We start from the raw sequence: 14126 nt of genomic DNA on the forward strand, positions 1-14126 counted from the left end.
CACAGAGATCCACCTGCCTCTGCCTCCCGAGTGCTGGGATTAAAAAGGCATGCTACACCACCGCCTGGCCAAGGCATGATTTTTTTTTAATGTGATGGTTTTTAAAGTTTTTTAAAGATTTATTTTTTGTGCATTAGTGTTTTGCCTGTATGTACGTCTGTGTGAAGGTTTCAGATTCCTTAGAACTGGAATTACAGACAGTTGTGAGCTGTCATGTGGGTATTGGGAATTGAACTCAGGTCCTTTGGAAGAGCAGTCAGTTCTCTTAACCACTGAGCCATCCAGTGGTTGGCTGGCTCCAGCCCCAGTGATGTAATTTTTAATAAACAAATTTAGTAAATTTACTAATTTTATGTGATTATGCAACCATCACTACAATCTAGCTCATTTCTTTTTTTTTAAAGATTTTTTTTATTTATTTATTATGTATACAGTGTTCTGCCTGCATGTCAGATCTTATTATAGATGGTTGTGAGCCACCATGTGGTTGCTGGGAATTGAACTCAGGACCTCTCGAAGAGCAGCCAGTGCTCTTAACTACTGAGCCATCTCTCCAGCCCCCAGTCTAGCTCTTTTCTATCCCACAAAACCACAACCTACATCCAATACATTTCTGCTCCATGAAAAACCATCAACATACATTCTGTCTGGATAAATTTGCCTTTTCTGGACACCTCACACAAATGGAATAACTTATGTGACTAGGCGTTTCCACTTAGCAGAATGCTTCTAAGAGTTATCTGTATTATAGCATATATTAATAGCTCATTTCTTGTTATGGTTTAATAGTATTCTACCACATATATATGATACCTTATTTATCCATCCACTAAGAAACTTACATCTCCACTATTTACATGTTTTGGCTTTATTATTAATGCTGCTACACACACCCACGTACGGGGTTTTGGTGGGTGTGTGTTTTTACACACCCACGTACGGGGTTTTGGTGGGTGTGTTTTTACACACCCACGTATGGGGTTTTGGTGGGTGTGTGTTTTCATTGCTCTCGAGCGTTTCTTGGGCGCAGAGGTGCAGCCTGAATGTCAGATTGCCTTTTAGGAAGCATTAGCTGTCCTTCAAAGTGCCCGCATACATGTCTAGCAGCAGCTTATGAGGATTCTGGCCCTGCCTTGCCCTCAAACTCAGCCCACTTGTATCCTTGATCCAAGGTGTCTCTCTTCTGGACACTATGTAGTTGGGTCTTGCCTTTTAAAAACACAATCTGACAACCTATGTCTTTTGAATGGAGTAATTTTTAAAGATTCATTTATTTTTATTATGTGTTTGAGTCTTTTGCCTACAAGTATGTATAAGCACCACATTCACTCCTGGTGCCCACAAAGGCCAGAAGAGGCGTCGGATCCCCTGGAACTGCACTTACAGACAGTTGTGAGCCACCACGAGAATGCCGGGAATCAAACCTGGGTCCTTCAAAGAGCAGCCAGCGCTCCCAAGCTCTGAGCCGTCTCTCATCCCTTTTAAAGGAATACTTAGTTTATTCACATTCAATGTAATTACTGGTATTACCACTAGCAACACATCGCTCAGTCTTTATTTGCTTGGGAATGTCTTTACTTCTGTCATATTTGATGGGCAGTTTTGCTATATATTAAGTCCCTGATTGCATATGTCCGTTAGCATGTTGAATGTTAGCATGTTGAATGTGGCCTCCTCTTGCTGTGTCTGGCCTCCAGATTTTTGTTTTAAGGCTTGTTTGCTATTTTTCATCAATTGCATTAATTTCCTCCATGTGTGCTGAATCCTTTTTTCTTGGTGCTTTTAATATTTTCTCTTTGCCTTTTAACAGTTTGATTATAATTTGTTTAGGTAACATTCTGGTTTTTTGTTTGTTTTTAGGGCTTACTGATTTTAATGTCTTTCATAAAGTCTGGGAGTTTCATCCATTATTTATTCAAATATTTTCCTATCCCTGGCTCTTCCTCCTCGAAGACTGCTTTTATGTATATGTTGATATATATGTCTCACAGCTCTCTGGAGTGCTGTTTACATTTTTCAGTTATTTTTCTCCTTGAATTAAATGATGCCTTCTTCTCTCTTTTTCTGCCATCTAAAGTCTGTTGAGTCCCTCTAGAGAAATCTCATTTCAGCTGTATTTTCCATCAGGACTTGCCATTTGGTTATCTGCTAATTCTCTTTGACTGACATTCGGGATTCTGGAGCCTTTCCTCTGTTCTTTACATAGCGGCAGTTCCATCCCTGAGTGTCCTAAGGAGCTGCTTTGCCATGTTCTGGGCTAACTCCTACATCTGAAGCAGATACCCAGAGCCAGCTCCCACTGGCTTTTCTTTCCCTCCACACAGGCCACAGTTTGCTTCTCTAAGTGTCTGTGATTTTTGGTTGAGTGCTGTGCTTTTTAGATAACATGTGGTGGCAGTTCTGGGTTCTGACTTCTCCATGTGTCTCAGTACTGCAGCTGTTTGCTTTGATTGTTCAGTGGTCTCTCTAGCCCATGTGTGAACTCTGTGTCCCATAAAGAGACAGCGCTGATGTCTTTACTATTATTTGTCCTTATTCTTCACGCACATGAAACCTGGTGTCCTGGCAAGGACCAGTCAGAGGTGGTTGTTCAAATACCAGGAGCCAGAAAATCTGGTTTGCCTCTGCTTCTAGGTGTCTGGAAAGGACATCTGAACCTCGGGCAGTTCTCACATCTGCTTGGGTTGTACTTTCCTCTGGCTCTTTTGTGTGTGTTCGAGTCTGCTCCACCTCTTGCGTTCCCAGACACAGAAGGCATTCAATGTGAGCTACATGGAGGGCTCCAGAGCTCATGATGCTCTTACCTCCAAAACTACTTAGGTCAGCAGCAAGACCACCGCCCACAGCTCACTCCAGTGAGGCCTGTAAACTCACCACGGTGGAACTACCGGCTTCTCCTGTTCACTTCTGACTGAAATGGCCGCTTGAACGAACAATGCCCCAAACAGAGGGAGCGACTTCTAGAGGCAGCAAAGCTAATTTTCACGGCTCCTCACAGCCTGCCTGGCTTCACCATCACACTGACAGAGCTGAAGGAGGGAAGGGACAGCGCCAGCTAGGAACACTGAACTCACTCTGTTCCTACCATGAATAAACACTTCTGCTTTCTTGTGTGCTTTCAGTCAATTTCTGGAGCATGAAAATGGAGACTCTGAACAATGTTTCCCCAGCTTTCTGCTGGTTTTGGAGACTGTCAGCTTCCTCACTCTCTCATGCTGAAGATCTCAGCCAGGCTCCACATTCTACTGAGAACAGTTCTGGTAAAGGTAGACCACGTGTGGGGGTGACATCACCACTGTGTGACCTCATTTTTGGAGAAAACAAAGCAACTGAAAACCATACATAGCTTAAGACGGAAGCTGCGATAACGTAACGTCATTAGACGGGATCCCGCTCCTCAGAAGCAACTCCTGTACCCGACTGCTTCAGACCGGAGGGAAGGAAGGCCCAGAAGAGAGTTCTTCAAAGCATGTCTGTTACCATGGTGCTTCACTGTTGCCTTTCGGCTCCCAGCCTTCACAGCCCACCCGCCTCTCTCTATTGCGTCAGTCAGCCCTGGTCACTCGGATACACAAAAGCTGTTCTTGTAACAACCCTTGTCCCACAGGCTCACGGAGTCTGTCCGCCTGGCCATTTGTCAGCTTTCCTCTGTCGCCTTTTAGGGTGCGATGATGTCTTGCTGATAAATTAGGTGAAAGGTCTCAAAATTATCACCAGGCACAGGGCATTAAAAATGGTTTCCTAAAGGTCCCTCTACATAGCCCATGCTGCCAAGGCTTGTTACCCGGCTTTTGAGGTAGACTTTCCCGGCCCCTCTCTCTTACCTTAGCAAAGAAAATCCAGGCTGCACACTGCCCTGGGGCCAGAATGCTTCTCAGCTTTACTGTGCTGAGCATGAGAAAGAATCCTAAAACTCCGCTGAAAGGAGAAAACACACGTGGGTTAGTGAGGCTGCCTTCCTTCCCTACAGCTCCAATCCCTCCTCCTCCTCCTCCTCCTCCTCCTCCTCCTCCTCCTCCTCCTCCTCCTCCTCCTCCTCCACCCCTGAGCCAGGCTCACGGCCACGGCCACGTGCTGGCCTGGAGTTCCCCGCCTCCCGCCCCGTCCTCCCAAGCGGCTGTGATAACAGGTACGCGCCATCACTACACTTAGTTTATCAGTAGATGTCGAATTTCTAAGCATCACACAACCTCCATCATATTTGTGTTTTCTAGTTCCCCTGGATAAAAACAACAGTTTAGAAACCTGAGCCTCCACTAAATAGAGATGAGAGTATTTCACTGGCAGTGAGAGAGCTCGGAAACCTGGCTAAGTCACGACAGAAAAACATGTAAGTGGGCATTGTTATGTCTTCAATAGTAAGTATTGCTCCAAAAGCTCAGGCACTAAGACTCTGTCACAGATGTAAGTAATATTGGGGAGGGGCTTTGGCTGCATCATGAGGTCTCTGATTTTGGATTAGTCCATTTATGGACTCATCATCTGAAGGCATTATTGAGAGATAATGGACCCATCAGGAGGTGGGACCTGGTTAGGAGAAATTCGTCCCTGGCGGCACACTTCCTAGCTCACTTCTCTGCTTCAGGAGGCAAACACCTCTTCTGCTGTACACTGCTAAGGAAGTCATATGCATCCCAAGTTGCTCACTTAGACATTAAGAGGGGAAAATCTTCACACACACACACACACACACACACACACACACACACACACACACACACACACGCCGGCTGTGGCTACTGCTCAAGGAAGAGCCAGTCTTGATTAGAAGATTTACTAAACTTATATGTCTTTAGGTTTATGCATTTTACATATGCTGTCCCCAGGTTACACTTGGAACAATTTAAACACAGACAGGAGTTGGGCAGGTGGGCCATTCACACTGCAAAGAGGGCCAGAGGTTTAAGCACACCAGTTGTGGGTTTTTCTGAGTGGTTGTTCCCTGGTGTCATCTCGTCCACCTGGCAGAACTCTGCTTCCCCTGACTAGGGCAGGATGTAACGGAAGTTGTAATCCTGCACGTCCCCGTAAGCCGCCTGTGGGAGGCATAATGGCTGGTCAGTCCTGGTGAACAAACATTTCATCCTAGCATGGTAAACTCTGCCTACCTCTAACAGACCTGGGGAGCTAATACTTATCTTTGGGGTGTTTCAGGGGCAGCACTCCCTTAGATAAATTCTACATTGTGTGGTTTAATGTCTCCTAAGCAAATCCATTAGAAAATCTTCTACTGTCAGTTCCATCACAGTATCATCTCTCTCAGGCCCAATGTGAGGGAACCAGACAACCTTGAGTAGATGCCTGAGCCAGGAGTAGAAAAAGATACTTTGCTATTTAAATTGTTTCTCTTCGACACCTGTCACCGCAACAAAAATCTAAAGTAATCATCAATGAGTCGGAGCGGGATGTTCTAGGGTGCATGTCTCTGAGAGAAGGGGTACCCAGGAAGGCAGCCAATGCTCTGAGTTAACTCTTGGTAGCTTCCACGGCAGCAGCCAAGACCAGCATCACAGGTGTGTCCAATCTCACAAACCTCCTTGTATCCTTGGGTTTTGCCTTCCCTCTCCACCTCCAGCCAAAGGGCATGAGCATAGCCTGCTCCCTCAGCACAGACTTGACTAGGACGAACCAGTCTCTGCTGTTCAGAGAAACGTCCAGCGCTTCCCTTGCACTGCCTGGCTTGTTTGTAAATCATTTCTATCCTGTGGCTACCTTATCTCTAGCCTCCTTTCAGCTCTTCTACCCTTGATAGGGGAATATCCCTCTAAAAAACAGAGGGAGAATCTCTGAAATGAAGGATCCCAGGAGAAAGAGATCTGTTTCAGGGGTCTCTGGGTCATGGCTACCTCCTTCCCCTCAGTAATCCATGATCCCCCTCTGAGCTTTTCCAAGACCTCCTGAAGGTACACTCCTAATCTGAGAAATGGCCATGGAGGAACCATTGAAATGATGTGGAGAAATTGTACATATTTTTAAAATGTCAGCATTGCAATGAAGTCAGGGGGTAAAATGATACAGAGAGTTAAAGACAATTCAAGCAAAGATCGACAGCTCTTAAAATAAAAGCCTGATCTAACTTGTTGAGTTGGGAGAAAGCTGTCCATTGTATAGGGCCAGAAACAGCCAGAGTTGTGTCTACGCAGAGCCAAAACCAGTGAGCTGTGAGCACGCTGTTCTCTTGGAAATAACCAAACCAGTGTTGACCACACCCCAGAGCCTGCTCACTCACACTACCAAACTGTCACACTCAAAGGACACCAATTCCAGATGCCTGGGCAGCACGCGTTACATTGTGAAAGCTCCGCTCAGGGCAAGCGAACAGGCTAGTCAAGCTGAGGAGAGCTGTGGGGAGCGGACAGGATCATCGGGGGTACTGCCCTGAAGCTTTTCTGAGGGGAATAAAGCCATTCCGAGACTCAGATTGCCTCAATAACCCCAAGGAACATGACCTACTCACTTCAGAAGCAGTGCTTAGCTAAACCTCAACTTAAAAAAAAATTTTGTTTTATTAATTTTATGTGTGTGTGTGTGTGTATGTGTGTGTGTGTGTGTGTGTTGCCTCCTTGTATGCATGTGCATCTTGGGACTGGAGCTACAGATGGTTGTGGGCTGCCATGTGGGCACTGGGAATTCAACCCTGGTCTTCTGCAACAAATGCTCTTAAATCGCTGAGCCAACTCTCCAGTCCCTGCATCTCAACTTTTCACCTGTCTGCAAAGATCGCTCCATGGGCACCATTTTCTGGTTTCATGGTTGAGGGTTTTGGTTTTGTTTGTTTTTTCTTGACTAATGACAACAGCACTCACAGAGAATTTACTATGCATAGGCACTATTCAAAGTACACTCCTGGATTAATTAGTATAAAAGCCTATAAGACAAATAGAATCATTATCCCTAGACGAGTCAAGACAAATTAAAATCCTGCTTAATATCCCTCAGCAGAGCCAGGATTCAACATCAACAGTTTTGAGATTTTTCTTACAGTTCACCTGAGCAGGTATTACTAACGGTTCCCATTTCCTGGGCCAGGTATGATGCTTAGGAACTTACACGTACTTTAGCCACTGTTGCTGTTTTACGTTCCAGATGGAAAAACAGAAACTTGGGAGGACGGGATAATCGGCCCGGAGGCTACACAACCAGAACCACCACCCCCGGGGCTGGCTAGGTCTCCTCTCTCCACCACCCCCGGGGCTGGCTAGGTCTCCTCTCTCCACCAACCCCGCCTCTCTCCACCAACCCGGGGGCTGGCTAGGTCTCCTCTCTCCACCATCCCAGGGGCTGGCTAGGTCTCATCTCTCCACCACCACGGCAGAATACAAGCTTGAGACTGTCACCCGAGGCTTTCCACCTCTCACCACTCAAGACTGTGTCAGAAACGGCGGGGCAGGATGGCAAGGAAGCTCTGTGGATCAGGGTGGGCTTGCCTGACTGGTCTCATCCCCGAGTCCTTCCCAAGGCCAGATACTATTGGCCACCTTGGTGTCTAGACATCTACTGGTTGCCAATTTCTACCCTGTACTTCTGAATCTTGGATTCCACGGAGGGTTTTGGTGGGCTGCCTTCGGCAGCAAGAGAGAAGCCAAGATCAAAACGGAGAGGACACAAGGATCCCTTGAACTGAATGGATTTCATTAGTTTTATACACTGAAGCCCCGTGTGGTGGATGGGGAGGGAACAGTGGGGAAGCCCCAGTCTTCAGCGAGCTGGAAAACCACAGTCCCGGCTGAGGCACTGCACCAGGCCAGGGTCCGCTGGATTCAGGTTGGCACTGAGCACATGTGAGTAGTCAGGAATGACCCACTGGAGACAGAAAGCTGCTTCCCAGACTGCCCCCGCCCACCTCTGCAGCTCCCTTGGTTCCCCGTGACTACGCTGGGCTGCATAGAGATGAAGATCAGCTAATGGCACAGAAAACACAGGACGTGGCGCAGGCTTACCTGGCGCAGCAGCTGCCGTGGAATCTGTAGAAATACAGGAATGGAAAGTCCAGGGCACTGAAGAGGTCACCTAAGGAGCACAGCAACGGTGAGGTAATGGTCCACACAGCTCCCTCACCTCCCTCCAGCTACTTTAGGAAACGTAAGACACAGTCTCCTGCACAATGTATTCAGCTCTCCAACTCTCAGGTCCCTAAGAATCTTCTAGCCTCCCACTGAGAATAAAGTAACGACGGTGACCATTTAGCGAGAGCACGCTCTGTGCACAGCCCTGTGTGAAATGTGGTGACTTTATCTCTTGCTCTTGTAGTGACCTTGAGAGGTTCTGTTACCCCACTGCAAGTGAAGCTCAGAGAAGGGACATGTCTAAAACTGTGCAACTGTTGAACTGTGGAGCCAGAACATGCAGGCAGGTCAGGCCAGGCCTTAGATCTTCCCTTCAGCAGCAGCATCCCACACAAGGGAGAGGACAAGAGGAAAGTCTTTTTAAAGATTCTTTTCTTCTTTTTTTGGCTTTATGTTAAAAAAAGACCATGAATGCATTCCCCTGACATCTTTCTTCATGTTAGTGTTTAATTACTGCACACACAGCACAAGCCCAGAGCGGCTGTACACACTCACTTTAGTCTAAGGCCCAAAGGGAACATTTATTTCTTGTGAAGTAAGTTCATTCTTTGAGCTCCACTTTTAGTACAAGAGGAAATAATCATACATATTGGCTGCGTCTCCCTGGAATTTGAACTTGGTCACAAACAAGAAGTCAGGAGATTAAAAAAGCAGAAAGCCTTCCAAAAATGTCTCGAGAAGAGGAATTAAGCATTTCCACAGTGGACAGCTTAATCCTTCCAAATCTGGTGTGTCTGACACTGCAGGAGCCTGGCTCTCTGGTGGCCTGGGCTCTGGTCTAAGTCTGTTCTGGGCAGCCTGGGGACTGGGCTGACAGTCCAGTGTTCCCTGCTGAACAGCTCTGTGGGGAGCTGGGAGTACTTCCTTCCTCCATCACTTACACCGATGAGTCAAGTGTTTCACAGGCAGCTCAGGGGTAGTGTTGGCCTAGCACACTCTGGACCTGGGTTCCATCAGCAGGAACATGCACAAACATGCATGCATGCATGCACAAACACATTTCTGAACAAGATTCAGTGAGCTGCTACACTTCTGGGAAGCCCCCTAAGTGATTTCAAATGATTCAGCTAAAAGTTCCAAATTCTGTATCTCTGACAGTTTGGATGTTTTAAAGTTGAGATCAACCTCCACTTATGCCCATGTGTGTCTAAGAAAAGAGTTTCAAGGTTTGTTTTCGTGCAGCCCATCAAAGGTGACGCGTTCTTGTTGGTTTGGGTCACTGTTGCACCGAACCTCTCTACCTTCCAGTTGGAACCCATGTTAGTGACGGCTCAGCCCTCCAGCTGCCGCATCTGAGATTCTGCTACTGCCTCCCCCTAAGAATAAAGTAACAACAGTGACCATTTAGTGAGGGCATGCTTTGTGAAAAGGCCTGTGTGAACTGTGGTGACTTTATCTCTTGCTCTGAGAGGTTCTGTTACCCCACTCCAAGTGGAGCTCAGAGAAGAGCGGTGGCTACAACTGTGGAACTGTGGAACTGCAGGGCCAGAACACGCAGGCAGGTCAGGCCAGGCCTCAGATCTTCCCTTCAGCAGCAGCATCCCACACAAGGGAGAGGACAAGAGGAAAAGACCCTGCCTTTATCCACCTCTTTCAGAACTTGAGTGTATAATGGACACAGCACACTCTGAGGTTCTTTTTTGCAGAGAACCCACAACCAAGATTCCCTGGGACTGTGGACTGCAGAGCGGCCGAAGCCCCTGCTCAGGCATGCGGATGGGACATCGTGGAGAATTTGCTCTGTCTCTTCTGCAGCTGCTTCCTCCTGGCCTTTGCCGGATCTCCCAGGTGAGAAGAGCTGCAGTGCAGCCAGGGAAGAACGAGGAATGGCGGAGAGGGACCAGTTAAATCCAGGGCCCTGAGACCCCTCTGGACGCGCCTCCTCTTGACATCCCATCTTTCATCATAAATGTTCCAGCGGGGTAAGCCAGTGAGGGTACAGGTGATATTTATAGTCTAGCCCCGGCTCTGAAGGGAGTCTACATAACACCAGGGCGGTCAGGGCAGATGAGGGTAACAAGAGGACGGTCAGGGCAGATGAGGGGGTAACAAGAGGGATGGTCAGGGCAGATGAGGGGGTAACAAGAGGATGGTCAGGGCAGATGAAGGGGGTAACAAGAAGACGGTCAGGGCAGATGAGGGGGTAACAAGAGGGATGGTCAGGGCAGATGAATGGGGTAACAAGAGGACGGTCAGGGCAGATGAATGGGGTAACAAGGGGACGGTCAGGGCAGATGAGGGTAACAAGAGGACGGTCAGGGCAGATGAGGGGGGAGAATGAAGAACAAATCTGCCCTAAGAACCTGCCAGCTAGATGATAATCACTGCCCAGACGACAAGCACCAGTCCGGTAAGGAGGGAGAGAAGCAACCATAGGATAAACGACCAGCCTGCCTCCATCCTGTTCCCACCCCGGCTCCTGCCTGCACACCTCATCTGCACAGCACCTAGACCGTTAGATCCTGTGAGCAGGGCCTCCATCTCACACACCCCTCCGCCTCTCTAAGTCAGCCTCACAGTGACACCTTAGCAAGCGCTAGTGAAAGAAGCGTATCTGAAAGACGGGGTGCTTCTTGGTAGGCCAGGAATGTTCTAGACTGGACTATGTGACCCTCAATTTCCAGCTGACTCGAATGCTCCCCTGTTGGTTTCCTCACAAGCTTTTTCATTTTTATTTTTTTATACAACGTATTCTGATCATGGATTTCCCTCCCTCATCTCCCAGATCCTCCCAGATCATCTAACTCCACTTCTCTCTCTGTCTAGAAAACAAACAGGCAAATTAAATAAACAAACAAACTCCGCATGAGGCTGTGAGTGTAGCTCACTCCACCCCCAGGAGTGCTCAATCTAGCAGCCTGAGAGTGTGAGAAGACCCTGGGGGCTAACGATCAGCAGTTAAGCACCTCCTCCTCTCCGGGGACCCAGGTTCGGCTCCCAGGCTCCCAGCACTCACATCACCACTGCTGTATCTGGATCAGGGGCTCTAATGCCCTCTTGTGGCCTCTGTAGGTACGTGCATCCATGTGGTGCAGCACACTCATAAACTCAGGCACATACACATAAAATAATAATAATTTTTAAAAAATGTAAAAGACAAGTGAAGATGCTCACAAAACATCACTCTGTGCTGAGTTACAGGGCACAGGCATCTAATAAGTGGCTGGGGACTGACTCACGCCTGACGGCAGCCGCATGAGGCTTCCGCAGTCAAGTGGGAGTATCCGGCATGGCTAAGGTCCAGTTGGCATTCTGCTGAACAGAGGACATGAACCCCGCTTCTCTGAAGGTTACAGAGCACAAAACTGCAACAGTGACATAGCAAGCCTTGTGACCCTTAACATGAGGTGAAGCATGAGGCAAACTTCCTCTCTCCCCATCTCAGCCCTGGAACTGGCAGGGAACGGGTGGGGGGCACCTCTAAGGAGTGGCTAGTGCTGCTGCTTTATCTCAACAATGGCATCCATGAACCAAGGTCATTGGTGGCTCATTCCTGACATCTCCCTGCTCTTCTGGTTGCTTTAAGCCCATAGAAGATGACTCCATCAGAATACAAAGTGCAAACTTTCAGACATGGGAAGAATTTCTCTACACCTGGTCAAAAAGCTGAAAGAAAAAGGAGTGTGTGTGTGTGTGTGTGTGTGTGGTCTTCCCAATTATGGTTCTAAGATGCTTGAACCCTGTCAGTAACTTGTGAGGTTAAAGGCTAGAAGAACAGGTTGGCTCCATCTCCCCAGCCTCAGAAGAAACCTAGGTCATCTTCAAACCCTTCAGAGATCTACAGAATATGGCATTTAAAATGTTTTAATAACTTAGAATTTTTTCCCTTTTTTTATGATTATGAGACATATCGGCTCCTGGAAGCACCAATCTACTTCAGAGAAGATATGGGCATTAAAGAAAATGCATATGGAGTTAACTTTCATTGTGGCAAAAGTTAGCCACTGGACAACGAAGTGTCCTGGCATTGACTGCTAACAGTATGCTGTCCAAAATGGACAGACAGGACACGAAACAAAGAACTACCAATCCTTGCCAAAAGAAGTGTGGTTGTGGCTTTAGCAACAGGCTTCCTCTGAGGCCAGGACAATATGGCACCATTACTGAAGTGGCTTTGCAATCCAGAAAAGGTACAGTGCCCCTTTCTTCAAAGGCAGCTGAAAAGGCAGTGGACCAATGGCTTCTGGCATGAAATGGAACAGTAGCTTAAACAAGATATTCTTTTTTTTTTTTTAATTTTTTAATTTATTTTTTAAATTACACTCATGATATTCATTACTTACACTCATGATATTAATCACATTTGTGGTATTCATAGATTACATTAGCAGTATTCATTCAATTATATATATATAAATTTTAAATGTCGAATGTCATTTCTTGAAGGGGGTAGGAGGTCTTAAATATAGGCTTATAGCACAATGGGAGGACCCCAGAGGGCAGAAGTTCGCTACTGATGTTTTACAATCTTGCATCTAAGCTGTTAACACCCATTATTCAGGATACACAGACAAGGAACTTCCCTTAAGCATTCAGGAGGGTAGAACCTGGCAGGGAATTAGCATTGGGAGGATATCAAGGTCAAGGTCCACAAGCAAGGCAACAGTTACCCAAAATGGGGGCCAGGGCCCTGCAGGTCCCCTTTTATTAAAAAATGAGCTTCTGCAAGTGAGTTCCAGGAAAGGCGCAAAGCTACACAGAGAAACCCTGTCTTGAAAAACCAAAAAAAAAAAAAAAAAAAAAAAATGAGCTTCTGATTTGGGTTGTGTGGGATGTCAGCAGGTCACCTTACCCGTCATGGAGACGCCTGTCCAGGCCACACAGGTGCTCTGTCTTAGGTTGGTGAGTGCCCCCTAGGCATTACCCGTCTCTGAATACTCATTATCATACTGGCTCAATTGTGTGTGAGCTGCATGGTTATTGCTGCCAAAGATCTCAAAGTGGCACTAGGCTTGCAATCTGTGTGTTCGATACAGAAAAGACCAACAGAGGTCCTATCTCACCCATAGCCAGTAGGCTAAAGGCAACTGAACCATTCCCTTCCTTAACAAGCCATACTGTACATTGGAGTCCTTGTAAGATGGTATCCCAAAAGCAACTGGAACTTGAGTTTATAAATTTATAATTGAAACAAGTTATTCTTGAAAGAGTAACTAGGCTGGCAGAGTCTAACCTCTCAATGGTAGACTGGCATTTAATACAAGAGATGGAGCCATCCACAAACTGAGAAGAATGGGATGCAGGGAAGAACGGGATGCTGAGATGAAGCCACCCACAAGCCAAGAAGATAGGCAGCCAAATTCCAAAAAACACTAGCAATTTCCAGAATTTAAAACCCTGAATCATGACGGGACACTGGTAGAATTCAAGTTTATCTGGTACATGGACTACTCTCACAGAATATGAGGTCGAACTGTAGGCCTTGTGTACATCCTACTTCACAAATGAGTCTGCCAGATGCGCTAAGCCTATAGGCTAAAGATGATGCTCCAATGTTGTGGAGAAACCTCAGGCGACTGTCCAGGCATCTGGCTATTTCTGTCAACTCATATTTTTTTGGAAGTTGTTTGTTTGCACTTCCTGTTTTATTAGGTATTATTATTTCCTTCTTGGGTCTCTGAGGGAGTTGAAGATTAGATAGTTGTACAGTTTTAGATAGTAGTTACAGTTTTCCTTGTTAAGAAATTTCAGAAAAGAAACTCACTGAGGAGGTATAAAATGTAAACGTTTGAAAGACATCATAGGATAGTTTTCTGTTGGTAATATAAGTTAGGATAGAAAGTGAATTAGTTACATTTTGGACTCACCAAAATAGAATAGATAATAGAATATTTTCTCTGAATTTGTCAAATGCAAATGTACTAGACATTGTTGATGTATTTATTGCCTAGATATATTGTATATAGTTATTGTACTTATTGTATATAGTTTTTCTTATATTAGTTTTAACTTTTTTATTCTTTTTTATTTTTATTAGACAAAAAAGGGGAAATGTAGTGATATTTTATTTGTATATTAATAAATAATGTTTGCCTGGAGATCAGAGGTCATAGCCAGCCA

General features: G+C 46.2%; 1 protein-coding gene across 8 annotated transcripts in view; it reads right to left on the reverse strand.

Annotated features, from left to right (window-relative positions):
• The window catches only part of Slc35d4 (solute carrier family 35 member D4), a 145129-nt gene that overhangs the window by 70529 nt on the left and 60474 nt on the right, over positions 1 to 14126 (reverse strand). For 7 of the 8 annotated variants that reach the window (XM_076554737.1, XM_006989464.4, XM_076554740.1 and 4 more), the window contains 2 exons: positions 7941 to 8010; positions 3825 to 3918 (listed from right to left, as the gene is read on the reverse strand). In XM_076554737.1, the coding sequence (XP_076410852.1) occupies positions 3825 to 3918; positions 7941 to 8010 (164 nt within the window). Of the gene's footprint in view, positions 1 to 2874; positions 3919 to 7940; positions 8011 to 14126 lie in introns of all 8 variants that reach the window. The other variant, XR_013045971.1, reaches the window with a different exon arrangement.

Source organism: Peromyscus maniculatus, chromosome 19 (genome assembly GCF_049852395.1).
Source record: "Peromyscus maniculatus bairdii isolate BWxNUB_F1_BW_parent chromosome 19, HU_Pman_BW_mat_3.1, whole genome shotgun sequence".
Taxonomy (NCBI): domain Eukaryota; kingdom Metazoa; phylum Chordata; class Mammalia; order Rodentia; family Cricetidae; genus Peromyscus; species Peromyscus maniculatus.